Source organism: Engystomops pustulosus, unplaced genomic scaffold (genome assembly GCF_040894005.1).
Source record: "Engystomops pustulosus unplaced genomic scaffold, aEngPut4.maternal MAT_SCAFFOLD_980, whole genome shotgun sequence".
Taxonomy (NCBI): Eukaryota; Metazoa; Chordata; class Amphibia; order Anura; family Leptodactylidae; genus Engystomops; species Engystomops pustulosus.
Window position 1 is genome coordinate 1,116 of NW_027285859.1, and position 18,027 is coordinate 19,142.

Consider the following 18,027-nt stretch of genomic DNA (forward strand, 5'->3'; position numbering starts at 1 on the left):
GAAAATGTCAACTGTCTCAGCAGTGGAGGGGTCTGCAGGAAGGTCGTCTCCATCACCCTGGGGCGATCCAGCATCCTATTCGATGATGACACGGGGAGCCCGGTAATGTGCATGGAGCCTCTGTCCAGTGACCGCCCCTTATCTCTAGTGTCATGTCCGACTAGAACGCCCTACTAATCATCTCAACTCGCTAAACTCTCTCCTCTCCAATCTGTAATTACTGCAACAGCCAGGCTCGCTACACAGATGTCTCCAGTGTGGGCAAGTCCCTGCTCTGGGGCCTCCAGTGTGTGCCAGTCCCCGCTCTGGGGCCTCCAGTGTGTGCCAGTCCCCGCTCTGGGGCCTCCAGTGTGTGCCAGTCCCCGCTCTGGGGCCTCCAGTGTGGGCCAGTCCCCGCTCTGGGGCCTCCAGTGTGGGCCAGTCCCCGCTCTGGGGCCTCCAGTGTGGGCCAGTCCCCGCTCTGGGGCCTCCAGTGTGGGCCAGTCCCCGCTCTGGGGCCTCCAGGGTGTGCCAGTCCCCGCTCTGGGGCCTCCAGGGTGTGCCAGTCCCCGCTCTGGGGCCTCCAGGGTGTGCCAGTCCCCGCTCTGGGGCCTCCAGGGTGTGCCAGTCCCCGCTCTGGGGCCTCCAGTCTGGGCCAGTCCCCGCTCTGGGGCCTCCAGTCTGGGCCAGTCCCCGCTCTGGGGCCTCCAGTCTGGGCCAGTCCCCGCTCTGGGGCCTCCAGTCTGCTCTCTTCTACCTCGCTGCCCAGTCCTTGCTTTCTTCTACCTCGTTGCCCGCTCTCTGATCCTACAGTGATCTACGATTACTCTCTTTCTAAACTCAAAGCTCCCAGTCACGTCTCCAGGTCTTCTTCTGAGTTGCACCTATTCTCTGGAATGTCCTACCCCGGACTCTGACTAATACCTGACTTTCCATCTCTTGGAGCAGCTCTAGCACCTCCTGGTTAAGCCATCCCTCGGTGCGTTATACCATTATTCGGGGTTCCGTTGCACCCTGGTTTCTGTAGATCTCGATGGCCGCTGGTGACGGGTTCATTACTTATCTATCACTTTAGGAATGTCTGGACCTTCTGTGTCTCCTTCGTCCTCATGTTTTCATATAACCAGGTTATTGCTCCGCCCCCATGATCTGTACAGCGCTATGGAATGTGATGGCGCTGTATACATTGAGCTTATTATTCCGTCTTGCAGAGCTCCTCCAGTGTCATGGACAAGGCCCAGGAGGTCCACGTCTGGCAGGCCGGATTCTTCACCATTGTCCACTTCCCCCTGGAATACATTACATTACTGTGGGACCAGCGGACGACCCTCCATGTCCAGGCCGGGCCACAATGGCAGGTAATGTGTCCAGATGGTAGAGTCCCGGTCATGTCCTCTGCTCCGTCCTTACATGGTCCTTCTCTCCCAGGAGAAGCTGAGCGGAATGTGCGGAAATTATGACCTGAAAACAATCAATGAGATGAAAACTCCAGAAGAACTTGAGGTCCACAATCCCCAGGAATTCGGGAACAGCTGGACAGAAAGAGAGGTAGGAGGAAGGTCCAAGAGGTCCATAGGGGATGTCTCCAGTATAGAAGATGGAGAACAGTGCATTGTTTATCACAAATAATGTAAGGGGTTTCCAGGTCACTAGAACAGGGTTTTACACAATTACCACACAGGGTCCGGCTGGGGGACCAGTGAAATAGATTTTGGGGCCGCACCTACTGCTACATGGGAATGTTAGAGGTTCTGGATATACTCGAGTATAAAAAATGTGCTGATCTGCTCTTCTTTAAGCTTCCTTTGACCTTGTTTTCAAGAAGAAAGGGATTTAAAATTATGTAAATGAGCCTGAGGGGCTCCAGGGTCCTTTAACACCTATTGAGCTTGGAGCCCCTAAGGTTCATTTGCAAAATCTAAAAGCTTTTCTTTTCTAAAGACAAGGGCATAAGAAGCTAAAAGAAGCGCAGATCCTGCCAGAGGGGGAAGCACACCAGTATGTCAGTACCAGAGGGAGGAGCACACACCAGTATGTCAGTACCAGAGGGAGGAGCACACACCAGTATGTCAGTACCAGAGGGAGGAGCACTCACCAGTATGTCAGTACCAGAGGGAGGAGCACACACCAGTATGTCAATACCAGAGGGGGAGCACACACCAGTATGTCAGTACCAGAGGGGGGAGCACACACCAGTATGTCAGTACCAGAGGGAGGAGCACACACCAGTATGTCAGTACCAGAGGGAGGAGCACACACCAGTATGTCAGTACCAGAGGGAGGAGCACACACCAGTATGTCAGTACCAGAGGGAGGAGCACACACCAGTATGTCAGTACCAGAGGGAGGAGCACACACCAGTATGTCAGTACCAGAGCTAGGAGCACACACTAGTATGTCAGTACCAGAGGGAGGAGCACACACCAGTATGTCAGTACCAGAGCTAGGAGCACACACCAGTATGTCAGTACCAGAGGGGGGAGCGCACACCAGTATGTCAGTACCAGAGTGGGGAGCGCACACCAGTATGTCCGTACCAGAGGGGGGAGCGCACACCAGTATGTCAGTACCAGAGGGAGGAGCGCACACCAGTATGTCAGTACCAGAGGGAGGAGCGCACACAAGTATGTCAGTACCAGAGGGAGGAGCGCACACCAGTATGTCAGTACCAGAGGGAGGAGCGCACACAAGTATGTCAGTACCAGAGGGAGGAGCGCACACAAGTATGTCAGTACCAGAGGGAGGAGCGCACACCAGTATGTCCGTACCAGAGGGGGGAGCGCACACCACTATGTCAGTACCAGAGGGAGGAGCACACACCAGTATGTCAGTACCAGAGGGAGGAGCACACACCAGTATGTCAGTACTGGATCATCGGGAAGCCCCCTTAGTAGTTCTTGCAGGGGTGCAGCTAGCTCTGCAAATTTTGGGATGAACCGCCAGTGGTAGCTGGCAAATCCCAAGAAGTTCTTGACATCCCCGGATTGTAGACAAGATAGGCCAGTCATGGACAGCTGCAATCTTATGAAGGTCTGGCACAATTCCATCAGTTTCCATCACTTTACACTAGGCTGTAGCAGGGGGTACTTAGATGGTTTGAATTTTAACCTATGCTGGGTCAGGATTTGGATTACTTCAGCCAGATGTTGGAGGTGATCCTCATAGGTTTTGGAGTAGATGCGGATGTCGTCCAGGTATAGTAGGACGGTTTCAAAGTTCCAATGACCAAAACATCTCTCCATTTACCACTGAAAAGTGCCCCGTGCATTGCACAAACCAAAGGACAAGTGTTTTAATTTAAAGAGGCCCATGGAGTGGTGAAAAACATCTTCAGGCGCCATGGCCACTTGCCAGTAGCCACTGGTCAGTTCGAGGGTGGAGCAGAAAGCATGGGATTCCCCAATTTGAGGCAGGAGATAGGCGTCCTTGTGGGAGATGTTGATTTTCCTGTAATTAACGCAGAAACGGAATATGTCCCACTTTTATTCTTTATAGGACCAGAGGGGCAGCCCAAGGGCTGTGACTCTGCCGGATAACGTTGGCGGTCTTCTTCTCCAGGACCAGCTTCTTCACCTCTTGGTACTGGACTGGAGGAATTGGCTGATACCTCTCCTTGATAGGAGGATGAGAGCCAGTCGGGATGGTATGCTGGATCAAAGTGATCTGGCCAAAGTCTAACGGGTGTTTGCTGAAAGCCTGGTGGTGTTGCATAACGACTTCCAGTACACCAGGAGTGATGTTATCACCCCCAATATTGAGCTCAAGCCACCAGGACTGTTCCGCAGGTTCACCTTCAGCACTTTGGTTGACTTCCAACTATTGTGAGGCGGACAGGGAAGTTTCCACCTAATCTTTAGGGTGAACACTGAAGAGGGTGGCCTTGGCTTGGTATCTTCTCAGATCCCCCTGGATTCTCCCACAGTCGAATTGGGACTTGTTCTCGTGATACAGTGACCAAACTCCTCACCGCCAAAATGGGTAGGTCTTCAACGGCTGGTAAAGGTTCCACCAAGGCCTGGTAGTCTTGACCTTGAACACCCATGCAGGCTCAGAACCATACCAATGTCTCAGTTCTAGTTTGAAGGCAGTAGGGTATGAGGTTCCTTGACCCAGACTTCTTCTTCTTTGGGGTCGGCAAACTTGTGTTGCGCTGCCAGGACTTGTATTGTCTCTGGAATCACCTTCCTGGAGTCACTAGGCATGGATGGAAGGGAATACTGCAGAGCCTTCAGCACTTGTGGGTATCAGTGGTGGAAGACATTGGAACCCAATAGCAGGGAGAAGTAGCCGTCTTCAGCCATTTGTGTTACCACTACGCCTTGTCTGGATAACTCGGTGTCCCTGATGACTAGAGTGGGCTCCCAGTACCCGTGTATGGGTCCAGTTTTTCCATTGGTACAATTATGTTCAAATAAGCCTTTGGAGGTTGTAACCGTGATACATTTCTCAAAGGTGGCGCTGCGAATAGTGGTCACCTGATAGCCAGTGTCGACTCTTGCCGATTCAGGGTCACTCCGTTGATGGTCACAGGAACCATGGGGCGAGTCCCCGCAAACCTTGGCATCCAGGTGGAGTCTCAGGGACTTAGAGTTTCATTCCCTGAAGATCGTCTCGTAGCTTCAAGGGTTTTTTCGTTTAACCAACGACATTCGTTCTCATTCCCATATCGGCAACAGAAGCCACACCGCACCCTCAGTTCTCTTTGACTCCAGGTGTTCAGGATCTTTGCCGGAGTTGGACGCTGGCTACCTTGGGAGTCGCTGGCTGAGGAAGGCCGGCAGTAAAGAAGCGGCAGGGGTTTTTCTTTCTTTTGGACGGGGACGTCACCTCCAAAGGCGTTAAAGCATTTTGCTCATCGTATCTGCCAGGAAGGTGACTCTTTTCCAGCACTGAAGGTGGTGTTACCAGCTGGGGGCTGGGAAAGGAGCTAAAGTAGTATCTCCAAGTCCACATGCTCAGACTCCTCCTGTGGCTCAGCGGCCAGACATTCTCCTAGGACAGTGGTGGCGAACCTATGGCACGCGTGCCAGACAGGGCACGCAGAGCCCTCTCTGCTGGCACACACGCCATCATCCTCCACCGTGTGCAGAGGCCCGTATGTCCTCAGTTTACAAGAACAGCATCTGCCCCTTGCGCTCAGATACAGAGCAGACAGGTCACACTGCACGGGGTAGATGCAGATCTTCTAAACTGAGGACCTGCGGACCCCTCAGATGCAGGGTAATGTCTGTGCTCCTGTCAGTGGAGCCGCTGCTCTATAAGAAGTTCCCAGTGCAGCGCTGGGAGCAGGAAGCAGCGTGTGGAAGCCTGTACCTCCCCCTCCTACTAGGAGACCTAAAGTGGAGCCGGGACAGAGAGACAGGGGGAGGGGGATGCTTTGTGCCTTCCTCATAGATAACTGTAAGTTGTACAGTGTCTAAAATGTGTTTATACAGTTCACATACATATATACCTGTGCTATGCATATATATGTGTGTATATGTGACATTTACACACATATGCATAACACAAATATATAATATGTCTTTGTTATGCACATGTGTGTGTGTGTGTGTTTATGTCTGTGTTATGTGTATATAAGTATATGTGTGTGTCTGTATCTGTGTTGTGCATATTTGTGTGTATATATATATATGTGCCATGCATACTGTATATATGTGTGTACTGTATATGTCTGTGTTATGCATACTGTATATATGTGTGTACTGTATATGTCTGTGTTATGTGTATATAAGTATATGTGTGTGTCTGTATCTGTGCATATTTGTGTGTATATATATATGTGCCATGCATACTGTATATATGTGTGTACTTTATGACTGTGTTATGCATACTGTATATATGTGTGTACTGTATATGTCTGTGTTATGCATACTGTATATATGTGTGTACTGTATATGTCTGTGTTATGCATACTGTATATATGTGTGTACTTTATGACTGTGTTATGCATACTGTATATATGTGTGTACTGTATATGTCTGTGTTATGCATACTGTATATATGTGTGTACTGTATATGTCTGTGTTATGCATACTGTATATACGTGTGCACTGTATATGGCTGTTATGCATACTGTATATACGTGTGCACTGTATATGGCTGTTATGCATACTGTATATATGTGTGCACTGTATGTCTGTTTTATGCATACTGTATATATGTGTGTACTGTATATGTCTGTGTTATGCATACTGTATATATGTGTGTACTGTATATGTCTGTGTTATGCATACTGTATATACGTGTGCACTGTATATGGCTGTTATGCATACTGTATATATGTGTGCACTGTATATGTCTGTTTTATGCATACTGTATATATGTGTGTACTGTATATGTCTGTGTTATGCATACTGTATATACGTGTGCACTGTATGTGTCTGTGTATGCATACTGTATATATGTGTGTACTGTATGTGTCTGTGTATGCATACTGTATATACGTGTGCACTGTATGTGTCTGTGTTATGCATACTGTATATACGTGTGCACTGTATGTGTCTGTGTATGCATACTGTATATACGTGTGCACTGTATATGGCTGTTATGCATACTGTATATACGTGTGCACTGTATATGTCTGTGTATGCATACTGTATATGTCTGTGTCATGCATACTGTATATATGTGTGCACTGTATATGTCTGTGTATGCATACTGTATACATGTGTGCACTGTATATGTCTGTGTTATGTATACTAATAGTGGTGGTAAACATGTGGCAGTATTATTTGTAGGTAATATTGCTCTAAATTACCATGTTGGCACTTTGTGGTAGATAAGTGGGTTTTGGCATGTAGTTTGGGCACTCGATCGCTAAAAGGTTTGCCATCACTGTCCTAGGATGTCGATGGCAGTCTACTTAAACTGTAGAAAAGGAAGCTGGGCAGGGGCCAGGTCAAAACATCTGAGGCCCATGCCCTAAGTCTTTTGACTGGAGCCCCAGATCTCTCCGGCTCAGTATACACATTACTAGGGGGCCTGTGTGGGACACATTACTAGGGGGGCTGTGTGGGACACATTACTAGGGGGCTTGTGTGGGACACATTACTAGGGGGGCTGTGTGGGACACATTACTAGGGGGGCTGTGTGGGACACATTACTAGGGGGGCTGTGTGGGACACATTACTAGGGGGCCTGTGTGGAACACGTTACTAGGGGGCCTGTGTGGGACACATTACTAGGGGGGCTGTGTGGGACATCTTGCTGTTTGCTATTCTGTGTAATGACTTCGGCTTCGTTTACCGACCATTCTATTGCTATACGATTCTCTACCTTTGTATGACTTGTCTGCCTGTATCTGTTGTTTGTCGTCCATCAGTGTTGTGTATCTCCGGGTGTTTCCCGCTTCCCCTGTCCCAGGTTTGTTTGGTTCTGGCTGGACACTTTCCTGCAGACGAGTGTGAACACTGACCTATATCTGTATTTCTGTTACCTGTTCACTCCTCCATCCAGCAGCTGCCAGTCTCCCTGTCACCTTGTAGGGTCACTCAGGGTCTGTTGGGTTCCTGATATCGGCTTTGCCCTTGTCAGGGCGGTTTATCTGCTGTAGGCAGGGCCTTAGCCGGCAGGGACATTGCAGGGTGAGTTGGCCACCACTTACCTGGTGTGATAGCTGTGCCGCGCCCGCTTGTGGTTGCTGGACAGGATGAAATAAGAGAAAACCGGATCTATTCCTCATGTCGGATATAATCACAGGACGCACAATGGCCGCGTGTAGGAGATTGTGTGTTCTCTAGTTACATCTCCGATGTTTATACATATAAATATATTCTTGTGTTGTTTAGTGTCTGGATAGTTCGGACCCCCGGGACCCCTGTCATCTGAACCCCCTGCGGGAACCTTTTGCCAAGAAGGAGTGCGGGATTTTATTAAGTGAAGTATTCGAAGTCTGTCACCCGGTGGTAAGAGAAACCTGGAGAGTGCAGTATACGGGGTACTGGGTACAGGTGGGGTACAGTATACAGGGTATAAGGTGGTACAGTAGGTATAAATACTGTGGGGGTGCTGGGTACAGGGGGATTATACACTGTGGGGCTACAGGGGGTATATACTGTATACTGTGGGAGTGCAGGGGGTATATATATATACTGTGAGGGCACAGGGGGTATATATATACTGTGGGGGTGCTGGGTACAGGGGGTATATATATATACTGTGGGGGTGCAGTTCCTGATCCGTGTCTCCTGTGCTGCAGGTTGATGTCACTTGGTTTTACTCCAATTGCCTCTCGGACACGTGCGGCTGTGACCGCGGGGGAGACTGCGAGTGTCTCTGCACCAGTGTATCGGCCTACGCCCACCAGTGCTGCCAGCAGGGAGTCATCGTGGACTGGAGGTCGCCTCGAACCTGCCGTAAGTGAGGTCACCCCCAAAACACCTGATCTCCCCTGCTGGGAGGGCGGTCGTGGGGCTCCCCTGCTGGGAGGGCGGTCGTGGGGCTCCCCTGCTGGGAGGGCGGTCGTGGGGCTCCCCTGCTGGGAGGGCGGTCGTGGGGCTCCCCTGCTGGGAGGGCGGTCGTGGGGCTCCCCTGCTGGGAGGGCGGTCGTGGGGCTCCCCTGCTGGGAGGGCGGTCGTGGGGCTCCCCTGCTGGGAGGGCGGTCGTGGGGCTCCCCTGCTGGGAGGGCGGTCGTGGGGCTCCCCTGCTGGGAGGGCGGTCGTGGGGCTCCCCTGCTGGGAGGGCGGTCGTGGGGCTCCCCTGCTGGGAGGGCGGTCGTGGGGCTCCCCTGCTGGGAGGGCGGTCGTGGGGCTCCCCTGCTGGGAGGGCGGTCGTGGGGCTCCCCTGCTGGGTGGGCGGTCGTGGGGCTCCCCTGCTGGGTGGGCGGTTGTGGGGCTCCCCTGCTGGGTGGGCGGTCGTGGGGCTCCCCATAGCCCCTCCATGTGCTGCACCCCCCCCCCATAGCCCCTCCATGTGCTTCACACACCCCCATAGCCCCTCCATGTGCTGCACACACCCCCATAGCCCCTCCATGTGCTGCACACACCCCCATAGCCCCTCCATGTGCTGCACACAACCCCATAGCCCCTCCATGTGCTGCACACACCCCCATAGCCCCTCCATGTGCTCCAGGAAAAAGTGACAGAAAATAATTTTGAAAATGGAAAAGTTTTCTAGAAATATTTGTCGTGTAATGTCTGACGCTCCGTCGTCTCTTCTGACTCTCTGCCGTGTGATGTCTGACGCTCCGTCGTCTCTTCTGACTCTCTCTGTCGTGTAATGTCTGACGCTCCGTCGTCTCTTCTGACTCTCTCTGTCGTGTGATGTCTGACGCTCCGTCGTCTATTCTGACTCTCTCTGCCGTGTGATGTCTGACGCTCCGTCGTCTCTTCTGACTCTCTCTGTCGTGTGATGTCTGACGCTCCGTCGTCTCTTCTGACTCTCTCTGTCGTGTGATGTCTGACGCTCCGTCGTCTATTCTGACTCTCTCTGTCGTGTGATGTCTGACGCTCCGTCGTCTATTCTGACTCTCTCTGTCATGTGATGTCTGACGCTCCGTCGTCTATTCTGACTCTCTCTGTCGTGTGATGTCTGACGCTCCGTCGTCTCTTCTGACTCTCTCTGTCGTGTGATGTCTGACGCTCCGTCGTCTCTTCTGACTCTCTCTGTCGTGTGATGTCTGACGCTCCGTCGTCTCTTCTGACTCTCTCTGTCGTGTGATGTCTGACGCTCCGTCGTCTCTTCTGACTCTCTCTGTCGTGTGATGTCTGACGCTCCGTCGTCTCTTCTGACTCTCTCTGTCGTGTGATGTCTGACGCTCTGTCGTCTCTTCTGACTCTCTCTGTCGTGTGATGGCTGACGCTCCGTCGTCTCTTCTGACTCTCTCTGTCGTGTGATGTCTGACGCTCCGTCGTCTCTTCTGACTCTCTCTGTCGTGTGATGTCTGACGCTCCGTCGTCTCTTCTGACTCTCTCTGTCGTGTGATGGCTGACGCTCCGTCGTCTCTTCTGACTCTCTCTGTCGTGTGATGGCTGACGCTCCGTCGTCTCTTCTGACTCTCTGTCTCTTTCTTTTCAGCGTACGACTGTGACTTCTATAATAAAGGTGAGTGCTGGGGTTGTTCAGGGGTCCGGGCACATACAGGACACTTGGGACCCTGCTATGCGTGCAGTGCACCATTAGGGGGCAGCGGTGGTTGGTGCTCAGGCCCTTCGCTGAGATTCTGCATATAACACATTTACTAAGGGGTCATTTACTAAGGGCCCGATTCGTATTTTCCCGACGTGTTACCCGAATATTTCCGATTTGCGCAGATTTCCCCTGAATTGCCCGCACTGGCATGCACGCGATGGAAAACGGGGGGCGTGGCCGAACGAAAACCCGACTGATTTGGAAAAACCTCCGCATTTAAAAAAAAAATGTGTCGCGAGACTCGCACTTACCTTCACCAGGAATAGGCCGGTGTACTTGAGTGCATTTCGGCGGGCCTCGGGGAACTTCAGCGCAGCAGCGCCGCCTGGTGGACGTTGGAGGAACTACCTTAGTGAATCCGGCCGGACCCAAATCCTCCGCTGAGGCGCGTTCTTTGCAGAGGATTCGGGTCCGGCCGGAATTCACTAAGGTTCGGCCATGCCCCCGATTTCCGTCGCGTGCATGCCAGCGCCGATGCGGCACAATCCGATCGCGTGCGCCAAAATCCCAGGGCAATTCAGGGGAAATCGGAAATATTCGGGTAACACGTCGGGAAAACGCGAATCGGCCTTAAGTAAATGACCCCCACTACGTGTGTGATATCGGGGTCCATGCTGTGCTATTATACAACCCATGGCCTGCATCTCCAGTTCTAGGGAAAGGTCCATACAGGCTCCACAGCCACTTGGACGGAGGTCTGGTGCTCGCTGCCCGGATGCTGGATGCCACCATCGTGCCCATGAAAGAAGCTGTGGAGATGCCCGGGCACAGTGCGGACTTCATGATGACCCCGGGACTATTCAGCCCTCGAGCATATGGTGAGGCGCCCAGCACTGGGGGGCCAGATGGTACCACATTGGGGCTCTTCCAGGGTGGTGCTATCAGGTCCATCTCCTCTGCCTGACAGGACCTTTATTTCACAGATAGAAATCTGGGCTCCTTGGAGTTAGCCGACCGTCCAAACTTCTTCTTCCACCTTGGAAGTAATGGAACCCTTCACGTCTCCAAATGGCAGAGGAGCAGCGACTTCCAGAGACGCGCCACCTTCATCATCCACAAGAACCGCTGGACGGCCGGGTACAGCGCCCTCGAGAGTCTCGCCAAGCCCGGACACTTTGTGAGAATCTCATCCTCCTTCATCTCCCTGACTAAATACCATCACTCCGCCGCGTTCCGGCTCTCCACCCTCTTCAGGTTATCAGGTAACTCCTCACACTGATGTCCTCACCTTCTGCCACCAGTTCTGTGAATATGGGGGTTCAAAGGGAGAATCAGATAACTGATGGTAAGAAAATGTGCCCCATGGTGTTAATTATTATGCAAGAACACCCCAACCAACCAGACTATGGCTAATACTGACCCCTCCCCTGTCCAGAATATGGCTGACACTTCCCCCACCCCCTAGACCAGACTATGGCTGACACTTCCCCCAGCCCTTAGACCAGACTATGGCTGACACTTCCCCCAGCCCTTAGACCAGACTATGGCTGACACTGCCCCCAGCCCCTTGACCAGACTATGGCTGACACTGCCCCCAGCCCCTTGACCAGACTATGGCTGACACTTCCCCCAGCCCTTAGACCAGACTATGGCTGACACTTCCCCCGTCCCCTAGACCAGACTATGGCTGACACTGCCCCCAGCCCCTAGACCAGACTATGGCTGACACTGCCCCCAGCCCCTAGACCAGACTATGGCTGACACTTCCCCCATCCCCTAGACCAGACTATGGCTGACACTTCCCCCATCCCCTAGACCAGACTATGGCTGACACTTCCCCCATCCCCTAGACCAGACTATGGCTGACACTTCCCCCATCCCCTAGACCAGACTATGGCTGACACTGCCCCCAGCCCCTAGACCAGACTATGGCTGACACTTCCCCCATCCCCTAGACCAGACTATGGCTGACACTTCCCCCAGCCCTTAGAACAGACTATGGCTGACACTTCCCCCAGCCCTTAGACCATACTATGGCTGACACTGCCCCCAGCCCCTTGACCAGGCTATGGCTGACACTGCCCCCAGCCCCTAGACCAGACTATGGCTGACACTGCCCCCAGCCCCTAGACCAGACTATGGCTGACACTTCCCCCAGCCCTTAGACCAGACTATGGCTGACACTTCCCCCAGCCCTTAGACCAGACTATGGCTGACACTTCCCCCGTCCCCTAGACCAGACTATGGCTGACACTGCCCCCAGCCCCTAGACCAGACTATGGCTGACACTGCCCCCAGCCCCTAGACCAGACTATGGCTGACACTTCCCCCATCCCCTAGACCAGACTATGGCTGACACTTCCCCCATCCCCTAGACCAGACTATGGCTGACACTTCCCCCATCCCCTAGACCAGACTATGGCTGACACTTCCCCCATCCCCTAGACCAGACTATGGCTGACACTTCTCTAGGGGCTGGGGGCAGTGTCAGCCATAGTCTGGTCTAGGGGATGGGGGAAGTGTCAGCCATAGTCTGGTCTAGGGGCTGGGGGCAGACTATGGCTGACACTGCCCCCACCCCCTAGACCAGACTATGGCTGACACTGCCCCCAGCCCCTAGAATAGACTATGGCTGACACTGCCCCCAGCCCCTAGACCAGACTATGGCTGCCACTTCCCCCAACCCCTAGACCAGACTATGGCTGCTCACTGCCCCCAGCCCCTAGACCAGATTATGGCTGCTCACTGCCCCCAGCCCCTAGACCAGACTATGGCTGACACTGCCCCCAGCCCCTAGACCAGACTATGGCTGACACTGCCCCCAGCCCCTAGACCAGACTATGGCTGACACTGCCCCCAGCCCCTAGACCAGACTATGGCTGACACTGCCCCCAGCCCCTAGACCAGACTATGGCTGACACTGCCCCCAGCCCCTAGACCAGACTATGGCTGACACTGCCCCCAGCCCCTAGACCAGACTATGGCTGACACTGCCCCCAGCCCCTAGACCAGACTATGGCTGACACTGCCCCCAGCCCCTAGACCAGACTATGGCTGACACTGCCCCCAGCCCCTAGACCAGACTATGGCTGACACTGCCCCCAGCCCCTAGACCAGACTATGGCTGACACTGCCCCCAGCCCCTAGACCAGACTATGGCTGCCACTTCCCCCAACCCCTAGACCAGACTATGGCTGACACTGCCCCCAGCCCCTAGACCAGACTATGGCTGACACTGCCCCCAGCCCCTAGACCAGACTATGGCTGCCACTTCCCCCAACCCCTAGACCAGACTATGGCTGACACTGCCCCCAGCCCCTAGACCAGACTATGGCTGCCACTTCCCCCAACCCCTAGACCAGACTATGGCTGCTCACTGCCCCCAACCCCTAGACCAGACTATGGCTGCCACTGCCCCCAGCCCCTAGACCAGACTATGGCTGACACTGCCCCCAGCCCCTAGACCAGACTATGGTTGACAATGCCCGCCGAGACCAAACTATGGCTGACACTGGCAAAACCCCAGCTCTCACAGGGGAGGACTATGGCTGACGATGCCCCCCCGCCCCCCAGAATGGACTGTGGCTGACGATGCCCCCCTGCCCCACAGAACGGACTGTGGCTGACGATGCCCCCCCGCCCCCCAGAACGGACTGTGGCTGACGATGCCCCCCAGAACGGACTGTGGCTGACGATGCCCCCCAGAACGGACTGTGGCTGACGATGCCCCCCAGAACGGACTGTGGCTGACGATGCCCCCCAGGCCCCACCTTTTCATCGGAAAACATGAGGCCTCTCAGTCTGGGGGGGGGGTCTTCAGCAATAGTCTGGTCTGGAAGGGGGGTCTGCAGAATCAGCTACAGACTGGTCTCCTGGAAGGGGGGGGGGGTGGATCTAGCCCTCGTCAACCATTGTCTGGTCTGATGGAAGGTGGGGGTATCGGCTGTAGCTCAATTTGCAGAGGTGGGGGGACCGTGTCTACCACAGTCCGTTCTGGGGGGGACCGTGTCTACCACAGTCCGTTCTGGGGGGGACCGTGTCTACCACAGTCCGTTCTGGGGGGGACCGTGTCTACCACAGTCCGTTCTGGGGGGGGACCGTGTCTACCACAGTCTGTTCTGGGGGGGACCGTGTCTACCACAGTCTACCACAGAACGGACTGTGGTAGACACGGTCCCCCCCAGAACGGACTGTGGTAGACACGGTCCCCCCCAGAACGGACTGTGGTAGACACGGTCCCCCCCAGAACGGACTGTGGTAGACACGGTCCCCCCCAGAACGGACTGTGGTAGACACGGTCCCCCCCAGAACGGACTGTGGTAGACACGGTCCCCCCCAGAACGGACTGTGGTAGACACGGTCCCCCCCAGAACGGACTGTGGTAGACACGGTCCCCCCCAGAACGGACTGTGGTAGACACGGTCCCCCCCAGAACGGACTGTGGTAGACACGGTCCCCCCCAGAACGGACTGTGGTAGACACTGCCCCCCCACCTCTGCAAATTGAGCTACAGCCGATACCCCCACCTTCCATCAGACCAGACAATGGTTGACGAGGGCTAGATCCACCCCCCCCCCCTTCCAGGAGACCAGTCTGTAGCTGATTCTGCAGACCCCCCTTCCAGACCAGACTATTGCTGAAGACCCCCCCCCCAGACTGAGAGGCCTCATGTTTTCCGATGAAAAGGTGGGGCCTGAGGGGCTCACAGTACCCACTAACCCCCCTCCCCCATACCAGGGCCCTATGATTCCGAAAAAAATCTATACTCGCCTATCATCTTCTCCCCAGCCCTGTGGCTGCATCTTCTCCTCTTCCTGCCCTGGTGCATCACTATGGAGTTGCGGTCGCATGATGTTATGGTGTATGTGCACCGCAATCCTTTACACTATGACGTCATGCAGCCGCGACACAGCAGTTTCATGCAGCCAATCAGAGGAAGAGGAGAAGACAAAACCGCGGGGCTGGGGAGAAGACAGAAGGTGAGTATAGTTTTTTTTTTCAAGAGGGTCCGGGGGATAGACTTGTGTCAAGGGGGCATCTGCTGACGTAGTACTGGCTGTATACAGGGTGTGTCTGGTAGTACTGGCTGTATACAGGATGTGTCTGGTAGTAGCCGCGCTGAGGTAGTACTGGCTGTATACAGGATGTGTCTGATTGTAGCCGGGCTGCGGTAGTACTGACTGTATACAGGATGTGTCTGGTAGTAGCTGGACTAAGGTAGTACTGGCTGTATACAGGATGTGTCTGGTAGTAGCCGGGCTGAGGTAGTACCGGCTGTATACAGGATGTGTCTGGTAGTAGCCGGGCTGAGGTAGTACCGGCTGTATACAGGATGTGTCTGGTATTAGCCGGGCTGAGGTAGTACTGACTGTATATAGGATGTGTCTGGTAGTAGCTGGGCTGTATACAGGATGTGTCTGGTAGTAGCCGGGCTGAGGTAGTACTGACTGTATATAGGATGTGTCTGGTAGTAACTGGGCTGTATACAGGATGTGTCTGGTAGTAGCTGGGCTGAGGTAGTACTGGCTGTATACAGGTTGTGTCTGGTAGTAGCCGGGCTGAGGTAGTACTGGCTGTATACAGGATGTGTCTGGTAGTAGCTGGGCTGAGGTAGTACTGGCTGTATATAGGATGTGTCTGGTAGTAGCCGGGCTGGGGTAGTACTGGCTGTATACGGGAGGTGTCTGGTAGTAGCCGGGCTGAGGTAGTACTGGCTGTATACAGGATGTGTCTGGTAGTAGCTGGGCTGAGGTAGTACTGGCTGTATACAGGATGTGTCTGATTGTAGCCGGGCTGCGGTAGTACTGGCTGTATACAGGATGTGTCTGGTAGTAGCCGGGCTGAGGTAGTACTGGCTGTATACAGGATGTGTCTGGTAGTGCTGGGCTGAAGTAGTACTGGCTGTAGCATGTGTCTGGTAGTAGCTTGGCTGAGGTAGTACTGGCTGTATACAGGATGTGTCTGGTAGTAGCTGGGCTGAGGTAATACTGGCTGTATACAGGATGTGTCTGGTAGTAGCTGGGCTGAGGTAGTACTGGCTGTATACAGGATGTGTCTGGTAGTAGCTGGGCTGCGGTAGTACTGGCTGTATACAGGGTGTGTCTGGTAGTAGCCGGGCTGAGGTAGTACTGGCTGTATACAGGGTGTGTCTGGTAGTAGTCAGGCTGAGGTAGTACTGGCTGTAGCATGTGTCTGGTAGTAGCTTGGCTGAGGTAGTACTGGCTGTATACAGGATGTGTCTGGTAGTAGCCGGGCTGAGGTAGTACTGGCTGTATACAGGGTGTGTCTGGTAGTAGCTGGGCTGAGGTAATACTGGCTGTATACAGGATGTGTCTGGTAGTAGCTGGGCTGAGGTAGTACTGGCTGTATACAGGTTGTGTCTGGTAGTAGCTGGGCTGAGGTAGTACTGGCTGTATACAGGATGTGTCTGGTAGTAGTTGGGCTGAGGTAGTACTGGCTGTATACAGGATGTGTCTGGTAGTAGTCAGGCTGAGGTAGTACTGGCTGTATACAGGATGTGTCTGGTAGTAGCTGGGCTGAGGTAATACTGGCTGTATACAGGATGTGTCTGGTAGTAGCTGGGCTGAGGTAGTACTGGGTGTATACAGGATGTGTCTGGTAGTAGCTGGGCTGAGGTAGTACTGGCTGTATACAGGGTGTGTCTGGTAGTAGCCGGGCTGAGGTAGTACTGGCTGTATACAGGATGTGTCTGGTAGTAGCCGGGCTGAGGTAGTACTGGCTGTATACAGGATGTGTCTGGTAGTAGCTGGGCTGAGGTAGTACTGGCTGTATACAGGATGTGTCTGGTAGTAGCTGGGCTGAGGTAGTACTGGCTGTATACAGGATGTGTCTGGTAGTAGCTGGGCTGAGCTAGTACTGGCTGTATACAGGATGTGTCTGGTAGTAGCCGGACTGAGGTAGTACTGGCAGTATACAGGGTGTGTCTGGTAGTAGCCGGGCTGAGGTAGTACTGGCTGTATACAGGATGTGTCTGGTAGTAGCCGGGCTGAGGTAGTACTGGCTGTATACAGGATGTGTCTGGTAGTAGCCGGGCTGAGGTAGTACTGGCTGTATACAGGATGTGTCTGGTAGTAGCAGGGCTGAGGTAGTACTGGCTGTATACAGGATGTGTCTGGTAGTAGCCGGGCTGAGGTAGTACTGGCTGTATACAGGATGTGTCTGGTAGAAGCTGGGCTGAGGTAGTACTGGCTGTATTCAGGATGTGTCTGGTAGTAGCTGGGCTGAGGTAGTACTGGCTGTATACAGGATGTGTCTGGTAGTAGCTGGGTTGAGGTAGTACTGGCTGTATACAGGATGTGTCTGGTAGTAGCTGGGTTGAGGTAGTACTGGCTGTATACAGGATGTGTCTGGTAGTACTGGCTGTATACAGAATGTGTCTGGTAGTAGTTGGGATGAGGAAGTACTGGCTGTATACAGGATGTGTCTGGTAGTAGCTGGGCTGAGGTAGTACTGGCTGTATACAGGATGTGTCTGGTAGTAGCTGGGCTGAGGTAGTACTGGCTGTATACAGGATGTGTCTGGTAGTAGCTGGGCTGAGCTAGTACTGGCTGTATACAGGATGTGTCTGGTAGTAGCCGGACTGAGGTAGTACTGGCTGTATACAGGATGTGTCTGGTAGTAGCCGGACTGAGGTAGTACTGGCTGTATACAGGATGTGTCTGGTAGTAGCCGGGCTGAGGTAGTACTGGCTGTATACAGGATGTGTCTGGTAGTAGCTGGGTTGAGGTAGTACTGGCTGTATACAGAATGTGTCTGGTAGTAGTTGGGATGAGGTAGTACTGGCTGTATACAGGATGTGTCTGGTAGTAGCTGGGCTGAGGTAGTACTGGCTGTATACAGGATGTTTCTAGTAGTAGCCGGGCTGAGGTAGTACTGGCTGTATACCGGATGTGTCTGGTAGTAGCCGGGCTGAGGTAGTACTGGCTGTATACAGGATGTGTCTGGTAGTAGCTGGGC

At 53.6% G+C, this 18,027-nt stretch overlaps 1 protein-coding gene across 1 annotated transcript; it reads left to right on the top strand.

Annotated features, from left to right (window-relative positions):
- Positions 1 to 1,389: 1,389 nt before the first annotated feature.
- LOC140112686 (otogelin-like) lies at positions 1,390 to 11,312 on the top strand (the record flags this gene model as incomplete). Its single annotated transcript, XM_072132590.1, has 6 exons — positions 1,390 to 1,527; positions 7,770 to 7,886; positions 8,180 to 8,336; positions 9,997 to 10,023; positions 10,761 to 10,928; positions 11,034 to 11,312. Coding segments are annotated over exons 1-6 (886 nt in total), but the record flags the coding sequence as incomplete, so codon positions are not given.
- Positions 11,313 to 18,027: the final 6,715 nt, after the last annotated feature.